Source organism: Chaetodon auriga, chromosome 22, assembly GCF_051107435.1.
Source record: "Chaetodon auriga isolate fChaAug3 chromosome 22, fChaAug3.hap1, whole genome shotgun sequence".
Taxonomy (NCBI): Eukaryota; Metazoa; Chordata; class Actinopteri; order Chaetodontiformes; family Chaetodontidae; genus Chaetodon; species Chaetodon auriga.
The window spans coordinates 13,774,004-13,784,194 of record NC_135095.1 but is presented as its reverse complement, the minus strand read 5'-3'; the positions used below and the strand labels follow the sequence as shown (position 1 = coordinate 13,784,194).

Here is a 10,191-nt window from a genome sequence, read left to right as displayed (position 1 = left end):
GTCAGCTGGTGCGGGTGCAGCGGTATTGTGCGTATCACTGCCCTGGCAGAGTTAGCACTTTTTTGGGGGAGTTTTTGAGAGAATCCTTGCTAACGGCACCGTCTGTTGCATCCTATCATTTAGGAGGTGAAAGCACAGGCAGCTCCACTTGGACGGAGAATGGAACGCCGGGTTTTATTCCAAATGTGCACAAAAAAAATCATGTGCATTTGGACTGGAAGTGATTGGATTTGCCGATCACGGCAGGCAGCAGTCCTTTTAAGGGAAAGCAGCAAAGGGCTTACGAAATGTTCCACAGTTATTCCCAAAATATGGAGCTACATCAACATTACTGACATGCATCCCAGTGAAGCAGATTCTCAGTTTGCGCGTTTGTGTTTCACAGTTTAAGCAGAAATCATGGCTCCCTTTATCAAATTTACACAACAGAGCTGGTAGTAAGATCATGTTCTTATAGGATGAACGCTGGTGAGGCAGGAGAATTGCTGACTTATCCCATCTCCAGTCCTTCTGGCACAGATGGCCCTCTCAGTCCTCAAAGACTTCACTCAGATTCCAATCTGGGCCCCAGTGCAGCCAAAACATCATCTTTTAGGTTTGTGTCACTCTTTTTATGTACAAGATACAGTCCAAGATCCTCCAGCTCAGCCATAAAGTGCAAAGTAAAAGCATTCATTATGGAATTTCATGATTAATGCCTGCCTTTGATTTAGAAGGGTAATCATTTATACTGAATGCTGAGTAAATAATGACACAGCTCACAGGGGATATGATGCCAAGATAGGAAATCTTTTATTACAGAGAAAAAAAACTTTTCTTCCAAAATATAGAAATCTGTACAACTTCCGCACAATCAATTTACATGAACTGTACAAATTTACAGCAGTTCATCACAACATACCCAAGGAAAAGAAACTGAACACGATAAAGATGTACTGACATGAGATCACAAGATAGACAGCTTTTCTTCTTGGGTAAGCTCAGATTTTTTTGTCTATTTTCTGGTTTTGTAGGTAAATAGAAAAAAAAGAGAAAAAAATGAAAAGAAAAGACAAAAAAAAAAATCAAAAACAAAGGATACGTCTACACTTACAGATCATGGAAACTAATATTTTTTACCAAAACAACTTTGGTCCTTGCCAACACTCCCATCACAAATGGCTTCACTTACGAAAAGCGTTATCCATGTTAAAAGATGAAATACAAAAAGGAATACATCTAAAAACACCTCAGGATAGCAATTATTGGCACTTCCCATGTGTAATGTTATGTACTCTACCATTTGTTGTACAGTTACAATACATTCTACAATATGTAAAACACCTCAAATGTGAAAGTGGCAATAATTCAACTAATCAATGACAATTTTGACGACGACAACAACAAAACTGCTGTTCCCTTCCTGCTTCATGTCTTAACATGCACAACTTTTCCACAAGGGTATTTATTGAATGTCCGAGGCCTGAGTTTGGCAATACATTCCAGGAGAGACTCCTCGCGTCTCAAAAAAAAATGTCACACAACTTCAACTTGACATATTTAGTGCATTTTATGTGCTATTTTACCTCTGACTACTCAAAGCACTCTTGCGACAGTTCTGTAACCTATGTGCGCACAAGCTGAATGGATGCCATTGAAATAATCAACATTACTGAGGACTTAAACCATTTTGGGCGGTGGTGGTAGTACAGTTGAGAAGGTGTCGAAAGGGGATTTGGGTTGAATTTTTTTCAATTTTCGTTGCTCTAAAAACAAGGCCTGTTAAAAGTGGGTTAGATTACCAGACTAAAAATCCTCTTTAAAAAGAGGATGAAGAGGAGAAAAATGGGGATGGCAGAGTGGAAAGATGGGAAAATCTACCAGTGTGACCATAAAATACACCTAGAGAAAAGTGAGACGAGACGATCATCTCGCATCCGAAATATAGACCAATCTCATAACATCTTGTCACGTGACATACAAAAAGCTATAATGGAGCAGCATGATTTGAAAACTGCTGTCCACCATGGAAACCAAAGCTCTGGGCTCCCATCCCAGCGAGCTCCTCTCCATCTGGCCAACATGGAATCACTGCTTTTCACAGATTGCTGAAGGGAGTATCAGCAGAGAGCAGGGGAGAGGGGTTAGGGGGTTGCAGTGCGTCAAAGGCTGTAGCTCTATTACCCATGATCCTCTCAGGCTTAGGGGAGCTTAAACACCCATAGGTCTGGTGATGAGCGGTGAACCAGCCTGCCGTGACAGATTTGGCCAGCGGCTAAGGCCCGGACGATGCCCGAAGCCACCCCGGCATCTGTTCCAGCTTGCTCTTAACCGCTCAGCCCCAGAACCAGGAGCAAAGTGGGGGTACGTCAGACAGCCATCACATCCTTTCATATGCATGTAAACAAAGTCGCTACTCAAACTCAGTAATCAAGTGCAGCGCAATCCAGTGAGATGAAAACAGAAAACAATGGCCTAGTACCCTCAATTCTTCATCTTTGATCCATGTTTCCTCGTCTCTCACTAGCCCCCCTAGTGCAGCTTGAGCACGCCAAGCGCGTGTGCTGGTTTTTTTTTCTAGATTTGTTTTTATCCATCACTGCCGAGGGAGGGTCGAGGGCTTCTGGTCAGGGTGGGGGATGTTGAATAAGTCCAGAGGAGGGGGCTGGAGGGATTTTAGCTGCCCTGGACAAATACAGTCCGGCCCTGGCCCCCCTCCTCTCTCACACCAGTTCCCCCACCCCTGCCTTCCTTACCCAGCTCCCCACGGTGATGGATGATGATATGTGTCACATTAAGTCTACCTGCATCCACAGGGGGTCAGCTAGCAGCATGCTGGCTTGCTTTTGGCTGAACAGGAGGTCTGAGCTGAGGGCTGATATGTGGCACTTGAGGCACTCTAACCTCCCCACACACACCAGGAGGGGCGTGGGGCGGGGATCTGACGCTGCCAGGCTGGAAAGTGGACGCCTCCGGTGAAGGTCCGGGCAGCAAGTTGAACCAGGCTGGCTCACATAAGCCTGATGTTAGCTTAAAAATCACGAATGGCTCGTAATTCATGACAATGAGGTCTCCGTAAGGCAATGCACCTCCAATGCACACATAAGGACCTTTTACAAGACCTTGAAAATAGCTAATGTAAATGAAAACAGAAGGCTGACAAGGCCTGGTGTTGTTTTTAAATTCAAGTTAAAATTAATCTCTGAACAGTCGGTGCTCCAGACCTCCCTTTGGCCAAAGTCTCACACAGTCATCACTTAGTCCAGACCTTTCAGACTAACTTGTTTTCTCTATCGGCAACACAAATCGCCATCTGTGTGTGTCTGAGGGGGAGACAGCTTAGCTCTGCATCCTGCCAGAGCGAATAGTGCCATATGAACGGATGACAGAACGTATCTAACATACCACCAGTAATTCTCTCCACCTAGAAATCAACAGCTCTGAAATGTTCACAAATACAGTGTAAAAAAAATGGTTTTGAAATCCAGAGTCGCACACTCCCGATCTAATAGACATCAGTCTATCCTAACATGGGAGCTACAGTATGAACAAAACGGCTAAAAATGAGGAGGGCAATAAAAACGGTGTGAAAAGGTGACATTCGAATGGATGGAATGCAGGCGATTTTCTCTAAAAAGTACACATCCCACACAATCTAACGTCAAAGTGCATTCAATGTCAATCCTAACAGGGCCACAAGACCAATAACGGGGTAAAATAACCCTTTGCTACACATTGAATTTTGGTGATGCAGGAGATGACAAAGTGGAGGAAGGAAAGGGGGGGCAAAAAAAAAAAAATCAACAACACAGGAACTTGATTGTGAATTTCACCAACATTCATTAACTAAGGGGAGGGGGCGGGAGGAGGAGACTGGTCCCCTGCCCTTCCCCTGGAAAGCTACACATACATGGGTGATGGGAGGGTGACAGTGCAACAGGACACACTGGTATCCATAGGTAACAGGTGTCACAACACATTCCACTTGCACTTACATACAGGCTGAGATGAGGGTTTCTGAAGCTCGGTGTTGATGGTAGAAGGGGAGGAGGGCAAGACTGACAGCCTCTTTTCCAGCTACAAGATAAAGAAAGCTAATTCCCTGTGGTCCAAAAAGGGTTTTTTATATAGAAAATAGAGATGCTCTCATTGGGTGTTTCTTTACCTTGAGCTTGGATGGCAAAAGGCTCGGTCTAAACCACAACTTCCTCCCCCCCCACCCAGGAAACAAAACAAATGAAAAATAGCAAACTGAATAACCTCTGGATTTTGAAATTCGAGGGGTAGTTCCTTGTAAAAATTCCTTACAATTTAGGTTTTGGTGTTTTGCGGTGGTGTGTTGAACATGTACCCATAGTAACCACAAGTAAGAAAAGTGCAAAGTCAATGATAGCCCCTTCAGAGATGGAGCTGATCGCCATGCTGTTTACAGTCGAGGGGGGGAATAGGTGGAGCCAGTCTCCATGGGGGTTCCTGGTTGGTTGGTTGGTTGGTTTAGCTGCCCCAACAGTTCCATTTCCACAAAGCCTCTCCTAGAAAAACGGAGTGCCCAGCTGATCCAATGACACAACAGAACAGATGATAATGGGGAGAGGGGGTAAAAAATATCAAACCTACAAGGTTTCCATCACCTGGACGATAGGCCACATCCTCTGCTTTTTTTTTCTTTTGCTTTTTTCTTCTTTCACTATTTCATTTCATATTCTTAGCTTTAAAAAGGCTCACCCTGATCTGGTCATGTGACATGACCAGCCACGGCGTGACCCTGAACAAAAGTAGGCCGGGGTGACGGTGTGCCTCTTTAGCTGGACACAGTCATCATATTGTAGGCTTTGGAGGGACTGGTTCTGCCCAGCACCATCAGTTCCTCCTTGCAGCTGATGTGACTGTCCACCATGGGGCTCATCGGCCCGCTGTTTCCTGAGGGGGGGCCGGCGGCGGCTATTGCCGGCGTTCCTGGGGGGCAGGGCTGCGACTCGTACAGGACACAGATGGAGCCGTCCTCGCCGATGCGGTAGGACACCTCGAAAGGGTCCACCCACAGCGTGAGCTCACTGGGCAGCAGCAGGTAGAGTTGCTGGATGGTCAGGCCGATGCGCTGGCCCGCCTGCCCCACCAGTGGGTCCATCTTGTGGTTGATGCGGATGCAGCGGTAACCCGAACCCTTGCAGGGCCTGTCTGGGAACCAGTGGTGCTTGTATTGCTCTGCAGGGAAAGAGGACAGGAAGGAGAAAAAGTTTTAGCCATGGAACAAAATCAGACTGCTAATGTGGGCAGAATCTCATCACATGCACCGATTAAGACCCAGAGAAGGGGGGACAAACAGAGCGGTATCACTGAGTGCTGAGTAGCAGAAACACTGAGTGATGCAAGGTTGAACAAAGGTCGAAGCAGAGAGTAGACAGACTGTACTTTGTGTTAGATAAGTCCATGTGACTTAGTAAACATAATATGGCTGTAAAAACTATTTATATAAAGATGGGAAGGAAATAAAGATCCAAGATCCAAGGCCTAATGTGTGATGAACCATTATTTATTATAGTACTACACATGAATAAAATCTGCCTACACGGTCATATAAACTTAATCTCACACAAAACATTACTGCATGCTAAAACTTATTTAACATTTGGGTCGTCTCCAAATGTTAAACAAGAGTAAGGCTTAATGATTAAGAAAAGTAGTTAATCTCAGATGTTGCTTTTTTTTGCAAGTAGGCCACTTTGGTTTAAAACAAGACAAGATGTGACATATCATCATATACATTATAATATAGCAAGCAGAAGAAAAAAAACTGGTAGGGGAAACACTTTATATGCTATTTAATATCACTGTGCACATGGATCCCTTGTGTGGATGATTTACAAATGCCAGACTGAGCCTCTATCTTATTGAGAAAATGTACACAGTGTTCCTGTTTACACTAAAGTCCAGGGCGTAGTCGTGTACAGAAGAACAAGAAAGCAAAGAAAAACATCACCACCTGTTACGGGCCTGATAAGCGGCCATAAACAGGCGGCCAGCGGCTCCCTGGGCGTACGTGACAAAAAGAGGCCCATCGAATTGCACAATCCCTCCCCCTGGCCGTCATCAGTGTCACAAAGTCTCCCATGACTGGCTGAACAAAAACACCAAAAGTGTCGAAGTCCCGGCCAGCCATCTGGGATACCGGGCTCCGCCTCTTAAAGGGAGAGGCTCCTATTTTTCTTCTTTACCTCTCGTCTGTGTGGAAGTTTTCTAAGTGCAGCGAAACTGGTGATTCAGAGTGACGCCACTCGCAGAATGCTTCAGGCATTTTAGTGGTCAAGATGATGACAGGAAGAGGAGACTGTTGGCCGCCTGACTTTTGGCTGTACGAGGAAGTGAAATATGGCTCATTCTTTTACTGAGAGTTCACTTAAGGTATAAGAAGACCACTCGGTGTTTTCTAGGAGAGCTGGATAGTTTAAAATGTCTTTAAATTTGTTCAGTTTTCTTTCATATTCTAATGTACCCATAGTTTTCTTGAACACAGCTCATTCATTCATGACTTCCCATTGATGCTAATTTCATTGTGGCCAGTGAAAAACAGGGTAAGTGAAGTAGGCCAGCACTCGAGCTGGGACCCGGAGGCCACCTGTATGCATCGGCAGGATAATAACAACCCCCACCCCTCCTCCCCTGTGTCTTATCGCAGAAGGCTGTATACTGCCGAGTTAATGGAGGGGCTGGCACTCACGAAAGAGCACAAGGGGCTGGATGGCCTTTCAGCCTCAGACTGAGCCACAAAGGCAGCCACCTACAAACCCTGGAGCAGCTGGGAAGGGATCAGCTCGACGGGCCTATTCTTAAAAACGAGGGCATACAGGAGGCAGGGAGGGGGGAGGAAACGGGAAACGGAAAAGTAAGCAGGCGAGTGTGCGCTTAACCTAACGGGTTTAATAAAACTGGGTTGTTTATTCAACAGAGCTGACCCTGAAACACTAGAAATACTTAGGTATTTACCACTTGAAGCCATTCTCCACTGCTGCTAATAAACCAGAAGAATCTAAATCTCGCTCATTGCAATTAGGCAACTATCGTGGTTTGAATCTGGTCATCGGGGCCAATTTCACCACTTCCCCTCGCTCAGCACAAACAAGGGGAGCGAGGCAGCGTGCAGACACAATGGTGGGTGATTGTGATTTCCAGGCACAAAAGAGCTCTGGCTGGCCCTGCAGGGTCCAACCACACGCTCACTTTTGTTTCCACACACTTGCCGTGTACTCAAAATGAAACCTCTCTTAATTCTACTTAGACTTGGATTAGAATAAACCACAGCCCACACATCACTTTGATATATCGGTTTTGGAGTAGGTTAGCTCGAGCATTACAGTGGACTTCCCCTCAGCTCCCTCCCCAATTCGGCTGCGCTGCCCCCGTCTTTAACGTCCTCCTATAGGCTCCCACCAAAACATCCCATCCCCCACACAAAGGCCTCCCAGCCGACTCCATTCAATCCCAACTTTTGTCTGTTTACAAACACCCTCGCAGACGCCATTTCAGGGAAATCTCGCTCAAGGTGTGCAACAACCAAAAGACCTGCTCTTCCTCAGCAATGCACATCATTCAACACGCTGCTGATAAGCTCCTTTGTTTTGCTGGGGCTCCTGTGTGTCACTGAAGACGAAACAGACGTGCCTTAGCACAAGTGAGCTCCTTATGTAGGAAATGTAGGTCATCGGCTGTATGTGCTCAGGGGACGGAGTGAGGCAGATGTAAGGCAGCTTTAGAGCCCTCGGACTGGAATGTGTTTACAGCAGGAAATCAGAGCAGCACTCTGCTCTGAATACACTATAAAAGTGATTAGACCAACACCTGTACTGTACTAGCGTGGTGTGTTCATGCCACTTAAATGAATGGGACATGTGGCCACAGGCTCAAAATTTAATAATAAACTGTATGCATCGACTCAACAATGAAGCACACAAAGGTCACAAATTATGGCGTTTCGGATGCCTGGTATTGTGTCCAAATTGGTACGTACAAGAGTTGTATATATTTGCACTTCCGGTGCTTAAGTTCGGCCTAAAATCGAACATGTCTTTGTTATTAACCGTTTTCATCCGGAGCATTACGTAATGGCGCTCACTGGGGGCTGTTTTGCTGAGTTCTCTGAGAGCTCTTATCGACCGAGGCGCACTTCCTTGTTCGAGCCAAGCGTCTGTTTCCACCCCCTCCCCCCCTCTTCATCCAAACAAAGTAACTCGTCTAAGCGCTTTATTCGCCCTTTTTATCAAAAATACACGATTCATATCACTTTAATCGTCGACGTACGGCCCTCCACCATCGCCGTGTGTACACTTCGACGCCGTTTTGCCCCTCCGTGACGTGCGCAAACGGCGCTGCGCGTTGGTGTCGCTGATAGTGATAGTTGGGAGAACAAAGAGAGGCTTCTTCGGACTCGCTCTCGAACCGAATTTAAGCACTAAAAGCTCGAAGAAAACCTGAAAGCAACACGTGGAGCTGCGGGGTGAGATGTGAGGCATTTTAAGAGCGTTTGGTGAGTGTAAGTGGAGGATTTTGTGGGTTTCTTACCTGCCAAAATGTCCTGTAAGCTTTGGCTGAATGTTTGGACCTGTCGATCGTTTACGTGTCCTTTTACCCTCAGAAATCTCGACAGAAATCCGACGGCGGCGTTGATCTCTGGTTTCATGGTTCCCCGGGCACAAAGGGTATGCATTGAGAAAGGCGACGGCGACGGTCCGCTCGTGTTTGTTGTTTTTCTCGACGTGTTTGTCCGACTGTTCGTCTCCACTTCTGAGCAGCGATCCTTATCTGCCGTGTTGTGTCTCTTGGCATTTATTAGTCGAGGTAGAGGGAAGGTTTTTTGTCTTTTCAGAGGGAGTCCGTGTAGCCAGGACGGTTCAGTGCTGGGAAACAGACGCCTGTTATTGGTAAATACAGGGGGTTGGAGGGGGGGTCCCTTGGTGCCACGTTGTCCAACCCTCCCTACTGACTTTCCTCCTCCAGAGTGAGACTCGAGAGTGGGGGAGCTGATTTATATAGTCCCCCCACCTCCCCACAGCCTCGACGCAGGCTGCTACAGCAACAACAGTCTACCAATCACGAGCCGGCCTCCGTCTGACGAGCCACATATAGGAGGAGTGCGGCGTTCACGTCACCGCGCTGAAAATAAACAGAGGTACGCAGCATGAAACCACGCTGCGTTTACAGGCTGTCGGAAATACGGGGGGTGAAAAAAAAGAGAGAAAAGGAAACAAAAGCAAACGACAACAAAGAAAAACGCGCATGATCTCGGAGCAGCTTTTAGTAATAGGATACACTGAAACTACGCTACTTTAGCTTATTGTACAGACAGTGCATTGCTGTAGGCCCACACAGTTATATGTTGTTTGCTTATCCAAAAATCCAGTTTCTCAGTGGTTTAGGAACAACAGAACATGTCTGATTTCTGTTTGACTTGTGTATGAAATACTAAAAGATACACTGGCCTTGGTTTACCTAGAGTCTGCAAAATGGATGGTCGATATATGAAACAGAAGAATTATATCTTAAAACAGTTTGCAAAGGATAAAGAGAGGATAGGTATCCTTCATGAATAGGTTTCGAATTGTATGAATGCAGCTAATGATTACTTTCATTGTTGATTAATCTGTCAATTACTTTCTCGAATAATGTCAATTAGTTGTCTGCTCTTGATTAGTTGCTTGGTCTCGATTGGTTGTTTGATCTCTAACATGTCAGAAAAGGGTGAAAAATGTCAATCAGTGTTCCCCAAAGCCCAAGATCATATCCCCAAATGTCAACCCAGAAATATTCAGTTTACTGTCGTGAAGGAGTGAAGAAACCAGACAATACTCACATTTAAGAAGCTGGAATTACATCATTTTGACAGTTTTTTCTTGATGAATCGACTAGTAATAGTGTGAATCTAGCTTGATTTTACCTGTGCATGAACATGCTGAGCCTTTATCTCATGTCATCCCAGCCGCTCCCTGATCTGAGCACAGATAACATAGATAACTGCCTTGCAAACAAATACAAGTAAACAGGGGAGCTGCAGGTTATCTGCATGAAATGCATTATAACATTTACATTTCAGTCATTTTTTATGTTCAAGGGCTCATGATCTACTTGATGTAGAAAAAAAAATGTCCGTAGTTACTTAGAATCAAGATAGTTTGGCATGTGTATCCACATTAGGCTGACATGAACTGAATTACTGACGTA

The 10,191-nt window shown here is 45.5% G+C and overlaps 1 protein-coding gene across 1 annotated transcript; it reads right to left on the bottom strand.

The window, feature by feature from the left end:
- Positions 1-768: 768 nt before the first annotated feature.
- On the bottom strand, positions 769-8,967 carry btg1 (B-cell translocation gene 1, anti-proliferative). The gene is made up of 2 exons (XM_076721896.1): positions 8,536-8,967; positions 769-5,184 (listed from the first exon to the last, which is right to left on the bottom strand). Exons 1-2 carry the CDS (start codon positions 8,678-8,680, stop codon positions 4,781-4,783), a joined length of 549 nt encoding a protein of 182 aa, XP_076578011.1. The 5' UTR covers positions 8,681-8,967; the 3' UTR covers positions 769-4,780.
- Between the last annotated feature and the right edge of the window lie 1,224 nt (positions 8,968-10,191).

Coding starts and splice junctions, on each gene's coding strand:
- btg1 (XM_076721896.1), bottom strand. CDS start 8,680: ATGCATACCCTTTGTGCCCGGGGAACCATGAAACCAGAGATCAACGCC. Junction 5,185..8,535: donor CTTACAGGACATTTTGGCAG/GTAAGAAACCCA, acceptor CTTTCCCTGCAG/AGCAATACAAGCACCACTGG.